Source organism: Gasterosteus aculeatus, chromosome 21 (genome assembly GCF_964276395.1).
Source record: "Gasterosteus aculeatus chromosome 21, fGasAcu3.hap1.1, whole genome shotgun sequence".
NCBI classification, from domain to species: Eukaryota; Metazoa; Chordata; class Actinopteri; order Perciformes; family Gasterosteidae; genus Gasterosteus; species Gasterosteus aculeatus.
This window is the reverse complement of record NC_135708.1, coordinates 5,023,157-5,039,641: the sequence shown is the minus strand read 5'-3', so window position 1 is coordinate 5,039,641 and position 16,485 is coordinate 5,023,157. Positions and strand designations below refer to the sequence as shown.

The following is a 16,485-nucleotide window of genomic DNA, read 5'->3' as shown; positions in this document are numbered from 1 at the left end:
AGGTTTGCTGCAAACGTCTTCACCTTTGACTTTAAGGTCTGACCGTTGGTATGTTTCTCTGTCCTCTTCACAAGTATGAGTAATCATATCTGTCTTTGTATTACAGGTGGTCTTCATCTACAGCATCTGCATCATCTCATTGCCTTCACCATGAAGACTGTGGTGGAAGATTTTGCACAGACAATCGTTAAGTAAGAAACAAAGGCTCTGAGTCAAGTATGTCTTTTCTCCGTTTATTTCCTTGCAAGGGAAAAAGGGTCACAACAGCTACGTGGTCAGTAGACTGTCAAGAACCTCCTTTTTTCCTCCCAACACATCGAGGCAGTTCTTATACCTAAACTTAGATATCGGTGGCGTCAACAGAAACCGTTAACCATCTTGTTGAGTATCTACAGTCAGGATACTGGGAACATCTTATCCATGTAAGACACGTCAGCTCTTTGACCGTATCCTTGCTCTCCCAACATGCTAAAACAAAGGTGGTCATAGACATAACAAACACTTTGTTCAATCTCTACAGCTATGACGCTGGAAACATCTAATCCAAGTGGGAGACATCAGTTCTTATGTCAGGGCCTTTGTGACCTAAGCACTTGCAACTAATAAACTGGTTATACGAATGAAGCATTTAAAAGGGTCACATATCATTTTCCCATTACATTCCACTCTTTTGATTACATAATAATCACAAACTATGCAATCAATTTAGAATGATTACTCTAAAAATTTAACAGCTGATAATCTGCCACATCAAATATCACAAAACATGAACATCCGGACATCGCTCACAAAACTTTTCCTGCCACAGAACAAAAACTCCCTAAAAAAACCCTCCGAAATGGGAAAATAGGAAGAAATCTGTTAGGAGAAGATAAAGACTGGAAACCTTCTCACAGGATTTGAGCGTTACACCCCAGATGTCATGTGTACAGTATTGAAAAAGAAATGAGAACATGTTTAAATCACAATACCAGAACTTGATCCCCTTTCACACAATACAGATATAGAATATTGTTGAAAGGTCATTATATCAATCATATTTACGTTACATACTAATAAATGCAGGGATAAAAGCTGTTTTTGTGAGAATGTTATTTCTCATTGTTTTAGCAAGCTACTGTGAAACCAAAAACATTTAGAACACCAGGAATGCACACAGACAGTGTGTCACTATGTCACTATGCGTACGTGTCGAGGTCGTAAGTGTTCAGCTCGTCAAGGGAGTCCGAGTCACTGTTGGGGTTATTGTCAGAGTCATTCCATGATAAGAGAGAACCACTCTTTAGATAGCTGATTACAAAATCACAAAAAGATGCTGAGATATAATGAAACTGAAGCAAGCAATAATATGAATAAAACTGTCGTGGCACAAACGACTACTGTGTCTATGTGGAGGGGTCCTGGCCGTGTTCTTCTTCTTGTGTTGGTCCGCAGGTACACGTTGGGATGTGGAGTCTGCCAACCTTCTTTCTTGTGAGGCATCCGCGTTGTAGACAGTCAACACAGATCACAATGCACTGTGTGTCTGTCGGTCAACTGCCCGTCCGTGGTCACTGGATCGGTGGTGTCGGTTGATTGACACTTTTTGTGGAGGTAGGGTCGCCTGAGCCCAGTGCTGGTACTGGATCTGGAACCTTCTTGCAATGGGATGCGTGGACCCAAGTTGCTCTTTCAGCTACTTTGACCGCTGTTTGGGTGACCAGGAGAATCTGGAATGGACCCTGCCACCGTTTAGCTTTCCAACTTTTCCTCCTGAAGTCCTTTACCACCACGAAGTCACCTGGTTGCAGTCGGTGTAGTGGACCCGTTGCTTCTCTTGGAAGTGCAGCTACAACCTGTTTTCTTACATCAGACAAAGTGGAAGACAGTCGAATGCAATAGGTTAACATGTCATTCTCGCACATTGTGGTGGAAGGGAGTGGTGTTCCTGGAGCTTCCACACCTATATGGGGAGGAACTGCGAAAAGGATTTCAAATGGGCTTAGGTTGCTGCGTGTTCGTTTCCTCATCCGCATGTACATCAGAACCAAGGGCAGTGCTTTTGTCCACGGTAGACCTGTGTCTGTGCAACATTTGGCCAGTTTTGTTTTCAATGTTCCATTTTCTCTCTCTACCGCTCCCCCACTAGATGGGTGGTATGCGCAGTGTGTTTTTAAGTCAATACCCAGGTATGCACTTAATTCTGTGATTGCTTGGTTGACAAAATGTGAACCATTGTCGCTAGAAATTTTGCTTGGGATTCCCCAGCGGGGAATGATCTCTGAAATCAAGGCTTTAGCCACTGTGGAGGCTGTCTGCTTACTGGAGGGAAACACCTCAACCCATTTGGACCACATGTCTACCATTACAAGACAGTGTTTCTTACCTTCCGATGGGGAGAGTTCCACAAAATCCATCATTACATGTTCAAATGGTCTTGCAGGCGGTGGATGTGCTGCATGATGTGACACCTGTACTGAACGACCTACATTGTGAGTTGCACATGTTATGCACGCTTGGCAGAACCTTTGTGCGTAAGCTGCAAAACCTTTTGTGAACCATGTTGCATCAATGATACTTAACATTCCCCCTTTTGACACATGGTCTAACCCATGAGTCAATTTCGCATAGTGAGGGAAGAAATGTTTAGGTAAGCATGGATTACCATTCGGACCATACCAGATGCCGTCTATGAATTTGGAGCCTGAGGAGGACCAAAAACGTCTCTCATCTGAAGTAGAGAGGGACTGCACGGCTGCAAGAGAGGAGGGAAGAGAACACATGGCAGGAACTGGGCGTGATGGTTTGGGAAGAGGACGTCTAGCAGCCGCTTTTGCAGCTAAGTCTGCTCGCTCATTCCCCTTTGCGATGTCGCCTGTGCCGGATGTGTGCGCTGCACATTTACAAACGGCAATAGCTGTGGGCAACAAAATGGCATCCAATAGTTCTGCTATCAGAGTGTGGTGTAACACTGGTTTGCCATCCGATTTGAGAAAATTTCTGTGTCTCCACAGCGCGCCGAAATCATGAACCACGCCAAAAGCGTATCTGGAATCAGTGTGAATGGTTGTCGTTTTATCCTTAGCTAGTTTACAAGCTTCTGTTAGTGCGATTAATTCTGCTGCTTGGGCTGAGAGGTGACATGGAAGAGGGCCGGAACACAGAACAGCTGAGTCTGAAACAACAGAGAAACCCACAAGATTAGAACCAGTCAGGGGATCCCGTGAAGCAGATCCGTCAACATACATTACCATGTCACTGTTGAGCAGAGGTGTATCTGCGAGGTCTGGTCGAGGTGTGCACTGAGCTTCCAGCTCAGCCAAACAATTATGCTCCTCTCCATCCTCCGGAGTGGGGAGAAGAGATGCAGGATTGAGGACATTGCAGCGTTTTACTGTAACATTCGGCATGTCTAGGAGACATGTGTGATATCGAAGGTAACGCGCTGCAGATAAATGAGACGACTTCTGTTCGAGAAGAATCAGTGAAACCGAATGTGGAACCAATAATGTTAGCGTAGCATAGCCTACAATGTCACGAGAGGCTGTAAGTGCCTTTTCAGCAGCTGCCACAGCTCGAAGGCACTGTGGTAAGCCTGCTGCTACCGGATCGAGTTTTGCAGAGAAATAAGCTACTGGTCGTAGTTTATCGCCATGGGATTGTAGGAGCACTGATGTCATACATCCAGAACGTTCGTCAACGGTTTGTGTGAACGGTTTGTGAGGATCAGGAAGACCCAAAGTCGGAAGAACTTGTAACGCGCATTTCATGTCCGTGAAAGCTTGAGAGGCTGCAGGGAGCCACTGAATTTTATCATGCGCGCTGAGATTTTTCCCATGTATCAATGAGGACAGAGGTTGCTCGAGTTGGGAGTAATTTGGAATAAATGACCTACAGTAGGAACACATTCCCAAAAATGACATCATCTGTTTCTTGGTTTGTGGTTTTGGAAGTGTTACAATTGAGGCGATGCGTTTTGGTGATAGTGTCTTCCCTTCACCGGAAATGTTATGGCCTAGGAAATGAACGTTTTGTGAAACAAACTGTAGTTTGGATAGGCTGGCCTTGTGTCCTTCCGCTGCTAAGTGTTGAAGCAATTTGAGTGTGTCCTGTTCACACTGCTTTTGTGTTGGAGCTGCAATTAAACAGTCATCAACATACTGCAAAAGAGCTGTTCCTGGAGACAAAGTGAGGCTCTCCAAACTTTCCCTGAGTGCCTCGTTGTAGATCGTAGGTGATTCTGTGTAGCCCTGACACAAGCGTGTGAAAGTGTAAGGCTTGCCATTGAAATTAAACGCAAACCAAAACTGACTGTCAATGTCCACAGGGACACTGAAAAAAGCATTTGAGAGGTCAACCACGGAAAACCATCGAGCATCAGGTGGAACCTGTGCCATAATGGTGTAAGGGTTGGGAACATTTGGGGCTCGTGCGTGGACGGCTGCATTAACGGCTTTTAGGTCCTGCACGAAGCGCCACTCAGTTGGTTTGCCTGCATCTCTGATCTTTTTAACTGGAAAAATAGGTGTTCTTACCGGCGAGTCAGGACATGGAACAATGACTCCGGCCTTTAAGAGGGAGTTGAACACCGGTGTTATACCGTCAATGGCCTCTTGGCGCAGTGGGTATTGATGTTTGTGGGGACGGAAGTCTGATCGAGGAGTGATGACCACAGGTTGACATTTTTTGATGAGTCCCACGTCATATTTATGCGCTGCCCACAAGGTGTCTGGGACAGAACTGAGGGCAGGAGAAATAGAGGAGACATTAGTCAAAAATGTATCAGTGTGTGTGTCAGAAAATATGTTATTTTCATCTATGACATAAACAGATCTGAGAGCAGGTGTGCAAAATGCGAATGGCTGTTTAAAGAAGCCTGTCGACGGAGAGCGCATCACAAGTGGATTTGGTGTAGCCTCCCAATCTGCCAATGCCTCGCACGCTGCGACAAAAGGTCCCAAATCTCTCCATTGGTCTGTTGCTGCTTTAGACAAGGAGATGTGTGGGAAAGAAGAGTCCACATCAAAGAGGTGCTGCTGAGAGGGGGTGAGAGAAACGGAAACAGCACATTTAAGTGTGGACCAAAACAATGTCATACATGCAATTTGATCATTCAGATCCTGTAGAAATAATGCATCATATTGCTTATCTGGCCCATGTGACACATGAGCTGTGCAGTGGAGATATGAAGCATCCATGCACTCTGCCTCAAGCTGGACGCGTGATGCTGCCAGGTGGGACAGTTCTGATTGTGAGTCAACCGGAAGCCACCACTGGTACACAAACATTGGATCACATATAACTGTCTTTGCCATCTGGTCAATGGCTCTGCATCTCACCACTTGCAACCCTGTAGGAGTGGAGATGAGGCTAATGCCGAAAGAACACATGAGGTCTCTGCCCATTAGATTAATGGGACAGCAAGAGGACAGCAAAAAGGAATGTTTTACTGTGATGTCTGGTTCAGGGTCAGTTGAGTCAGTGTGTGTACTGGTCATAGGTGCTGTAAATCTCTCTACAATAGTCATCCCTGAAGCTCCTTGTGAGAAAACCTGTTTTCCACTAAGTTTCTGACCTGGAAAATACTTTTGTTGTATTACAGAATGTGTAGCCCCCGAATCAACCAAAAACGATAAAAGTTTCCCTTGAATTTGCACCATAGTGGTGGGCATATTTTCAAATGATTTTCCTGAAAACTTTGCATATGTGTGTTTAAGTGAAAGCTTTTGTTGTGTTCTCAATTGCTCTGTGATGTCCACGAGAGCTTGTTGTTGCTCTGGTGTGTGTGTGTGAGTGTGAGTGTGCGTGCAGGGAGTTAGTGCAGAAAGCGTTTCTTCATTGCAGGCTGCGGTGTGTGTGTGTTTTACTTCCCTTATCATGTGAGGCCTCAGCATGGTTGCCGTCTCCCCCTCACATGCAGCCTCCTCCCCCTCCGCCTCACGTCAATCGGAATGTGCGTTGCCACCCCTTCCTCGTCTGGCCAGTCCACGCCCCCATCCTCTACGAGGTGCATTTTGTGGACATTCTCTGTGCCAATGTCCCTGTTCGCCACAGCGGAAACACGTATCATAGTCATTGGGTGGATACAGCTGTGATCCCTCCTGGTTCCAGGAGGAGCGTCCCCTCGTCATGTCCCGACCACGCCCCCTGAATCCGCCCCGTTGGTTGGGATCCCGTGGGCGGTCGTTTCTGGCAAGTTGAGTGACAGCTTGGAGCATAGTCAGTTGGGCGAGTTCAATCTGACGTGACCGCCTTTTCCCCTCGTGGTCAGTTCTCTCTATGTCCATGGATTGCGCATGCGCAGCATGTTTCTTTACATCCGCGAGTCGCGAGTCTTCCATTCCAGCCACAGAGCGCTGCACATTCATTTTTATGTCGGGTAATAGTCCATTCATGAAAGCATTCTTCAGGTGTGATTCCCACGTCCCCAGAGCGTCTCCTAACACGGCGGGTTGTGGAATGCCACTGTTAAGATTAAACACTGTGAGAAGTCTTTGGTAGTAATCATGGACGGACTCAGCCGCTGCCTGCTTGGTATTGTTGATGGGAGTCATATCCACTTTGTCAGGGAACAATGTCTTTATGCCGTCGTTCAAAGCCGTGAGTGCGTCTCTGTACGGCTTATTTTGATTTGAACTCCATTCAACATCGGCCGCACTGGTGTCTCCTGCAACCAGCTGGTTGAGCTTCTGGTAGTGAGTCGGACCCACGTGACTCATTAGAACACGTCGAATTTCAGCAAAGTTGGGCAGGAATTGCTTACAGAAGTCCATGAATGCTTCAGCAAACAGTCTTCCCGAGTGCTGTATCGGCGGGAGATGAGCCATTGCAGCTCTAATGTCCGTATCAGTCCAAGGCCGGAAAACAAGTATGGGACCTGAGTGTCCTGGTACTTGAATCATTGGGGTTTGGAGCACAGATTTTGCATCCGGGGGAACTCCCTCTGGGTCGAAGGAGGGGGAAAAAACATCTGATGTAGATGGTTGCTCTGCAATCAGTTTGTTGATGGCAGAAGTGTCCCCTCCGGTTGCTCCTGGAGAGCGAGTGGGGAGAGCAGCCTGTCTCTTTTCCTCCTCTTCGCCGAGGAGTCGTTCCTGTGCTGCTTTCACTGCCGCTTCCTTTTCCTCCCTCTGCCGGGTGTAGTGAACTTTGATATGCGCTCCTGCAGACGGAGGTTGCTGGTTCGCAGATGAAGCAGGGTACGGTGGTGGGCATGTGTTGAGGAGAGGGCCGCCAGCCCCTGTGAGACTCGGATACAAGGGAGAAGAAGCACATCGGTCATTTTGTTCAATAACATTTGGATCTGTTTTTTCAACCAATGTGGTTTTTGCGCATGTCAATTCTTTAGCCATTTGTTTCCTTTCTCTACATTCACATTCATCCTCCCACCATTTTAACCATTTACTTTGTTTCTCAATGTTCTCCAAGTCTTTGCCTTTTATCACCCTCTGAGATTTTATACCCTTCTCTTTTCCCTCTAAGCCTGTTCGTAACATGTTCAGTTTTATTCTACTGAAAGAACCATTTGCAGGGAACCCAAAATCTTTTGACCACTCGGGCAAAAACTCTAGAGATTGATCTCCATATTTCCTTCTCATCAGATCCACAATGGGTCCCTCCGGAGAACCCATTTCCTTTTTACCTTTACCGTGTATACCACCCATCTTTCAGGCGTGGTGAAGTATACTTTTTATTACTTAAAATATAGTCGTCACTATAAGTCTTGATTTTCTTTTACGTAGGAAAAATACGAGTTAAAACCCAACCAGAACTATTGGTTAATAAATATAGGTCAAGGGCGCAAATATCTGTTTTCAGACTTCTGTCCGAAAACCCCGATATTGTTCCTGTCTTCCTGTTAGGTCAAGGGCTGGGATTTTGCGATTTCAGTGAACTCCCAAAATCCCTCCTGTCTTCCCCTTCGGTCAAGGGTCACAATTGTCAATTGCCCCTGTCTTCCCCTTTGGTCAAGGGTCACAATTATGCGTTTTCAGAGTGTTAGTCTGAATACAATCGTAATACGCAAATTGCTCCCTGTCTTCCCCCTTGGTCAAGGGTCACAATTATGCGATTTTCAGATAGTTAGTCTGAATACAATCGTAAATGCGCACATTGCTCCCTGTCTTCCTCAGTAAAAAGTTGGATGCTGATGAACCGGAAATACTGTACAATTACTCTTATAATTTTATACACATTTTCCAAATAACCGGATAAAAAGACAAGTTATCATCATTAGAAGCCCAATCAAATAACCGAAATTTGGATTTTCTAAGAAGAGAGAAAAAATCATTTTTTTAAAATCCCAAAGTACTAAATACCCTTCTTTGTAATCTGTTACCACCCGTTATAATTCAGAAAGCCCCGTTTGAAAATCAGAATATCAACTTCTTACCCGATTCGTGTGAAAATCTTCCTCATCGGATCGTGTTGAAGCCAATCAGGTCTCTTTTGGTCGCCGGTCCCCTCTCTCTGAGTGTGATGAGGTATAGGGCAGAATCACGTTTGGTGGATCCTGAAGTGGCCACTTCCCGGACGTCCTCGGAGTCCCGACGGAGCTTCAAACGATCCCACTTCTGACACCAAATTGTGGTGGAAGATTTTGCACAGACAATCGTTAAGTAAGAAACAAAGGCTCTGAGTCAAGTATGTCTTTTCTCCGTTTATTTCCTTGCAAGGGAAAAAGGGTCACAACAGCTACGTGGTCAGTAGACTGTCAAGAACCTCCTTTTTTCCTCCCAACACATCGAGGCAGTTCTTATACCTAAACTTAGATATCGGTGGCGTCAACAGAAACCGTTAACCATCTTGTTGAGTATCTACAGTCAGGATACTGGGAACATCTTATCCATGTAAGACACGTCAGCTCTTTGACCGTATCCTTGCTCTCCCAACATGCTAAAACAAAGGTGGTCATAGACATAACAAACACTTTGTTCAATCTCTACAGCTATGACGCTGGAAACATCTAATCCAAGTGGGAGACATCAGTTCTTATGTCAGGGCCTTTGTGACCTAAGCACTTGCAACTAATAAACTGGTTATACGAATGAAGCATTTAAAAGGGTCACATATCATTTTCCCATTACAAGACGCTAACTGTGACTGCCCTTCTGTGTGCCATCATGGCTCTGACTGGAGCTGCTGGTGAGTATTAGATGTAGTAACTGGTACGTATCCATTTGTTGTCATTGAATAGCAATAATCCAGGTCAATAACTTCACAGCTCTCCCAGAGGAAATGTCTGGAGAAGAACCCAATGGTGAGTAGCTTCCACTGAGATATTTGGATTCACTGTTGTGTAGGGACATAATCCTTTGTTTTGCATTGCGTAATGACATTTACCCACCATCAAAATCAGTTTAATACAGTAATATAAAAGTTATACAGAAAACTCCACATTAAACTTTATTTATATATATATATATATATATATATATATATATATATATATATATATATATATATATATAATCTGTCAGACTGAATTTAACCTGACCTCAACAGAACAAACTGAAAGACAATTGAGGGAAGACAGTATGGAAGACTATTATGACAGCTTGATTTGTTCTTTCAGTGGAAATAATAGCAGGAATTTAAGTGTGGGATATCATTTATCACAGGGTACAATATAATAATATATAGCATTGACAGAGAAGGACGAATTAGGCGTGAAGCAGGGTTCATCTGACAGCGGATGTGCCAGAGACATAACACAATCACTATACAATTATGGCGTTCAAACCATCAATGGTGAAATTATAAACTAACCTGTCTTGGTATATTAACCCGTCCTTTAAACCTTTGAAATCTTAAAACTACAATGTACTTTTGAAATGGATGAACAAATTCTTTAGAATTACAACTAAAAATAGTGTTGTAGGTTGTATGTTGAAAATAGATGAAGCAATGTCAATGACTCGAGAACAATTCTCACTTTCATGTGGTAAACTGTGCAGATAAGAACTGCAACTTCCTCTTTTCACCATGACCATGAAACATGAAAATGACTTTCTACTACAGCCCTTTAGTCACTGTGTTTTCTAAAATGTGTGTCCTCAATAAAGAAGTTGACGTTATGCAAAAAAACAGAAACATGTAGTCTATTATTTCAAAGGTTTAATTCAACCAAACACCACGGATTTGCTCCGCTTAATGCAAGAGCCAACTCAAAGAAAAACCAACCAACAAAGTTTGACTCCTTTTCTATGTAAAAATGTGCCTCATACTATAAGCCAACAATTGAATAGACATGAATCAAAGTTTTTACAAAATTCAAAAACTGTTTAACAAAGGACATGATTGATTCTCAGCGTATTAATATACAGCAAAATATTTGCATTAAAATGAAATAATCAGAGCAATTATAGTGACAAGCAGACATGTGTAGGTTCCAGGTCAAATGGACGATAAAGCGTCACATAAGCACATTTAGTACAGTTAAATGACTTTACTTTCGGACCTGATAAGCTCCATTGTAAATGGAACCTTCAGGATATACACCATCAGCTCGATCTGATCATTTAAAGTTGTCCATGTGGTCCCTCTGTACCCGATGTAGCTGCAATGTATTTTCACATATGAGGCGGCGCACATTAAATACCGCTTGGCAATGGCACAACAATGATTCCTCCTTTACTCTTGAGACAGGTGTGTAGCTGGTGACCCTAATGACTAGATTCATGGTGAGAGCAGGGGCGACTGTGGGTGAGTGAGGAGCACGGTCGTCCTCCAATCAGAGGGTTGTCGGTTTGATCCCAGGCCCGGCTAACCCGCATGTCGTTGGGCAAGACACTTAACCCAACATTGCTCCTGTAGCTGTGACTACAGTGTATGAATGGTAGTTACTGATGGGCAGGTGTCACTGTGTGTGGTTCTCCTGTCATCAGTGTATGAATGGGTGTGAATGGGTGAATGATGTCATGTAGTGTTAAAGCGCTTTGAGTGGTCAGAAGACTAGAAAAGCGCTATAAGTACAGTCCATTTAGCAGTCGGTGCCAACACAAGATGCTGCAGGGGCGTACACTTTGAGGTTGGCTATGGGTAGCATGTACAGACATCATGACATGATCTTCTACAACGTAAGCAACGTAATAAGTGTCGCAACGTAAATAAATCTCTAGTGGTAGGTCCATCATTTCACAGCCGTATGTGATTGGCTGCACATTCAAACGTAGCTCCTCCCACGTTGTCTTTGTGACATTTCTCTCCAACCAATCTGGAACCGAACCAGAAATCTCCCTCTCCGGACTGTCCCTTGTTGTTTCTACATTACAACACATTCAATGAATAAACCTTTGGCCTACGGCTTCTTCATGTAAACATAACATAATCCTCATCCAATAGCTAATACACTCTACATAAGATCAATGAATAAACCTTTGGCCTACGGCTTCTTCATGTAAACATAACATAATATAATCCTCATCCAATAGCTAATACACTCTACATAAGATATCTTAAATCATCACAGTTCATAACATTTTATGATAAGAAATCAGAACAATTGCCTGGCAGGGCTTTCCTTCATCCCTTCTTTTGCTAAAACCCTTCATTGGAAGAAAATATGGGAGAAATCCATCGAGGAAAGTTTAAGCGTCCTTCTAGCAGGCTGAACATTACATTATGGCTGGATTTCATGTGTACAGTAATTAAAGGCCTTATAAAATGTGTTCATATTAGTTATTTATAACATACTAATATAATATCTAAGAACACAAACTAGAATTCTAACAATAGTTATGATCAGATATTATAATTTCTAACGTTGCTCTTTTGCTTAAATTCCTAATATTGGCCACATAGAGGTCCTTAAAAACAAAAGGCTTCCGATTCCTAGAGCTAATTTTGTGTGCTTTGTGTAGACATCTTGCTCCTATTCTGCAGACAGACAGAAACATCCCTCTTAAACCCTGGGAAGGTTTTTACCAGCAACTGTCGGAAATACTTCTGGAACTTTTTCCCAACAAATGTGTAAAAGACGGGACTGATACAAAAGTAAGCGTAGGCCATGACACGAGTGACTTCAAGAGCATAATCCATTTTCTGCCTTGTTTCACAGTCAGCGTCTTCATCATTCATCAGCATTAGAATGTTAAATGGGGTCCAGCATGTGAAAAATAGCAGTACAATGACAAATATCAACCTGACTGTCTTGAATTTGGTGACGATCTTGGATGAAATGACAGTGATAGCAATCCTGACATAGCAGTAGATGGTAACAGCAAGAGGAACGATCAAGAAAAGGATAAGCTGAATGTAGAATCCAAAGTCACTCAGCAGCTTCCCTTCTATACCAGGTATTTCATTAGGATACTCCTGACAGTACGTTGTGTTCTTGAAATCAACAAACGCCTTGTGTAGAATCATGGGCTTGATGCATGCCAGGCAGCTGACCAGCCACACCACCACGCAGGATACTGCCGCATACCTTTGACTTCTCAATCGCGACGCGGCCAGGGAGTGAACAACTGCAAGGTGTCGATCGAAGGTCAAAAGGGTTAGAAACAGGACGGAGCTGTAGGAGCCCAGATAGTACACGGTGCCATGAATCTTGCACATGACATTGCCGAAGATCCAGTTGGAGAGCTGCAAGTAGACTCCCATGAAGGGGAGACTGCTCATGAAGATCAACGAGGACATCACCAGGTTGACCAGCAAGATGTTGGTCACAGTAGTCAGCTTCTCAAACCTAAAAAGGAGTTCATTTCAGCACTTAAGTAAAAGGAAAGACTACATGCTTAAACGGTTACATAAGCACTTTTGAAACTGATGTTTCACACTGACTTGAGGTGGCTTCAAAGAGTATCAATGATCACCCGATACTTGTCAAATTGATACAACAGTTTAAAATACAGCGACATGATATATATTTTTGAATCTAAAGAATTTCTAAGTGGAATTAATAAACAGTTATACCACATTTTAGTATTAATTGTATTGCAGACCATGTATTTAGTGGTTGGAAATCTGCCAAAGGAGCATTTTGGCAGGAGCCTACGTCAATTATTTTGGGTCCGACATGTGAACAAACCTCTATACATAGATGGGCTTGCCTCAAAATGTAGAATTAAGAAGAATCAGAGCTGCGAGCCGTGATAAACGGTCCTTAGCCTTCCCTTCTGTGACGAAGGGGGAGGGTGCCCGACAGACGGACAAAAAATTCAAGTATGGGATTTGAACCCAGGACATCCACATGCTGACCCCAGATATACTCACCAGACTACAAAATTATGACTTTTTTCATTCTAGTTCCAGGATACTTTTTCAAAGTCTTCCCGTTATACATATGTCCAAATATTGTCATACATAGGTCAAACAGGGCCCTGAGGCTGTTTCATTGAAAACTGCCAGTGGGCGCTACAGAGGCAATTTACCTCTTTTGAGCAAAAACTCCGCATCAGCACTTGTCACCTAGGACACTGACCTAACTTTTCAGCTTGATCTTTCATGTGACCATTTTTCAGTCTTTCAAAAACAATATTTATGGCGAATTATCACCATAGTCTTCAACCTCAAATTTGTGAAAATAAGTCTTATCAGATTAAATGGCTAGGAGTAGGACATCAAAGTGTAAAACATTTGCATTTCCCTATGCCAATAGGTTGTGCTATAATTTTTTGAAAATCACTTTAAGGCCTACACTACCATCATGAATAACATATATTGGCCAGAATTGAGAACATTCCTTAGTTAAAAAAAAAGACAAAATCGACAAATGGATGGCAGGCCAAAGCCAGGTAAATGCACAAAAACTCTTGATTGATTTTTTCCAACTTCATTGGTCCATAACTTCACCCAATGAGATTAAAAAACTTTTAATAACTTAAATCCCCCCAAAAAAGTGCCAGAACCAAATTCCAACAATATTAATTCTGTGCTCATTATGATGCTTCACAAAAATATCCAAAAAGGGCAAACCGCAGACGGGAACCGGGAACAGGCAAGACATAACGTAAGACATTCAGGATGGAACATTCAATGACGCGACAAAGGACACATGACAGACAGGGCTTAAATACACTGGGAGGTGCAGGTTCTTGGACACAGGTGGAAACAATCAGACAATCACAGGGGATGACAGGACAAGGCAGGACAAGTGAAGTTGGACAGAAGGGGCAGGAAACTACAAAATACGGGGCCCCGTGGGCGGATGGGAGCTTGGGGGTGCCGGCTGCAGGGGGTCGGGCAGCCCAAGGAACACCGGCGGGTGGCCCGGAGGAAGATCAGGCCGGTCGCCGGGGGTCGACCCGGTGAGCGGACAGAAGCCGGCCTCGGAGGCGCTGCCTGCAAGTCACAGGAAGCTGGGCTCGGAGGCGCCGGCTGCAGGTCATGGGAAGCCGAGGACAATGGAGTCAATGGAGCGAGTCGGGGAGCAGGGACTGGAGACGGAGATCGCTGCGGCCCAGCTGGAACGGGAGGTCGCTGTTTACTCTTACCAGGGCTCCTTCTCCTGGGGTTGAGGAGGTCCCGGGCCTCGAGATAAGCTCTTTGACAGCTCGTGGGACCGAACACAAAGTTTGTCTTACGCTGCCAAAACGGGCTCCAAATTGTCTGGTCCGTAATCTGGCAATGGGTCAGCTGAGTCCTTATGGGGTTCCGTCATTCTGTCAAGGACGATGTGTAGGCAGAGGCAGGACCCAAACGAAATCAGACAATCACAGGGGATGACAGGACAGGGCAGGAAGTGAAGTTAACCCAGGGACACAAGGGGCAGGAAACTACAAAAAAGAATAGGAAACAAACCCAAACCGTGACACAGAGCTGGACTAAAAAATGAAAAAAATCCATATTTTCACTCCTCCCTTTTCCTCGCGGACACATTTGTCCCGTATTTTCCTCCACAACTTTGTTCCCCTCGACAAACTTCCTCCATGAATCTGAGGCCATCTACAATGACGGGTTGTAGAAGAGGTCATACTTACGCATTTCTTCCGACAAAAGTTCTTCACTCTGATCCGTTCTCTCGTAAACATTCTTCGTTTTAATAATGGCGGTATTGTGCTATGAAAACAGAAATGTGAGACTCCGTAAAGGATGTAGTTTACGGATGTAGCAAGCGTCAGTTTCGACGCAAGCCTAGAAAAATGGGTCGAGGCACGCAAGCATGCAAGGAGGTGTGAAAAGGCATGCAAGGGACACGCAAGGGGGTCTTGCGTCTGCGTCGCTCTGAAAACGCAGAAGCATAAACTAGGCTAACTAGGATGTGTGTTTTGCCTGGTGTCTCCATGTTTTCCAATGTTTTTTTCGTGTGCCATATTCATGTATATCTTGACCACCAACATAATAGCAGATTTTTACACATCACTTACCCTAACCCTAACCCTTATTCTGAAAGAAAATTGTCTAGATAGACAAAGTAGTTAGTTATTTCACTTTTCATCATGGGTATGCCATTTTCGGATTAGAGGCCCAAAAAAAACAGGGTTTTACATTTTCACTTACTACCTGTAACGGCTTTAAACAGGTAATCCAAAGCACCATTTACGTATTATTTAACAAATTTCTTCTGAATTATGTTCTCAGTCTTTGAATTTAGGCTTTGCTCCACTCACCGATGGATGATGAGCAGGACGAGTCCATTGCCAACAACACTGAAGACAAACATAAAGTAGAAGAGGATAGATAGCTGAGCTCCCAGGAGGTTGACTGACTCCACACTGCACGGTGGGACCAGCTCCATGTTGGAATCACTATAGTCATAATCAGGTGTTGAAAATTTCATCTTAAATGTCGGTGGGGAAATCTGTCAACAACAAAAAAGTAGTCTCAAACATGAGTATGATGCTGTCAGTATGAATGAAATAAGTCAAAAGTTAATCCTTTATAAAATGCGTATAACAGCTACGCATAAAAGGGACAAATTACCAAAGCTAGGACATAATTCTGTTATTACATGCAACAAACACATGGCTTTAAAGGGAAAGAGGACTCAGCTGGGCTGACTTACCGCTTGTCCAGAAGAGAAGCTTCTGCTTGTTCCTTGACTTGTAGCGCCTGAGCTGTGACTCATGGTGAGTTTAAGTGATAAGTCAGCCAGAAGTGTGTGACTGTGAATAAGGGGGAGGTATTGGCTGAAAGTACTGCCTTCACTCCAAATCCCTCTCTGTCTTTTCCCAGGAGCGCTCTGTTAAGACTCTAAAGCTGACGGGGCAGTATCATCTGTGTACATCAAACGTTCCATAGACTTCTGTACCGAGTGTAAGAGCCCGAAGTGTGTATATTGTTTAATTGGACTTTCTTATATTGAGGACATTATATTGCATGTATATGTTGGGATGACGGCCCCTTTTTTTACCTGCTTATATTGACGTCATGTTTGCAGCAGGTGCAACCTAGATGAGCTGATTAGTGCACAGTTTTTCCATCGTGTGTTGGAATATGCTTTTTGTGCGGAAATAAACACCACGAAAAGAATTTAAAGATCTCCTGTCATTTGTGTCGAGAAAATAAACTCTGTGTGTCTGCAGCTCAATTGCGGCTTAATGCTGTCCGTGACCGAAGGAACGC

At 43.8% G+C, this 16,485-nt stretch overlaps 1 protein-coding gene and 2 long non-coding RNA genes across 3 annotated transcripts; 1 reads left to right on the top strand and 2 right to left on the bottom strand.

The window, feature by feature from the left end:
• Nucleotides 1-219: 219 nt before the first annotated feature.
• LOC144390416 (uncharacterized) lies at nucleotides 220-9,064 on the bottom strand. Its single transcript, XR_013454454.1, has 2 exons — nucleotides 8,372-9,064; nucleotides 220-7,227 (listed from the first exon to the last, which is right to left on the bottom strand). It is a non-coding gene; the product is annotated as an uncharacterized LOC144390416 (long non-coding RNA).
• Nucleotide 9,065: 1 nt separating this feature from the next.
• Nucleotides 9,066-15,639, top strand: LOC144390417 (uncharacterized). The gene is made up of 3 exons (XR_013454455.1): nucleotides 9,066-9,123; nucleotides 9,203-9,238; nucleotides 15,502-15,639. It is a non-coding gene; the product is annotated as an uncharacterized LOC144390417 (long non-coding RNA).
• Nucleotides 10,081-16,037, bottom strand: LOC144390415 (C-C chemokine receptor type 1-like). Its single transcript, XM_078096841.1, has 4 exons — nucleotides 15,926-16,037; nucleotides 15,531-15,721; nucleotides 11,356-12,667; nucleotides 10,081-11,271 (listed from the first exon to the last, which is right to left on the bottom strand). The coding sequence occupies exons 1-3, from the start codon at nucleotides 15,986-15,988 to the stop codon at nucleotides 11,818-11,820; spliced, it is 1,104 nt and encodes a 367-aa protein (XP_077952967.1). The 5' UTR covers nucleotides 15,989-16,037; the 3' UTR covers nucleotides 10,081-11,271; nucleotides 11,356-11,817.
• Nucleotides 16,038-16,485: the final 448 nt, after the last annotated feature.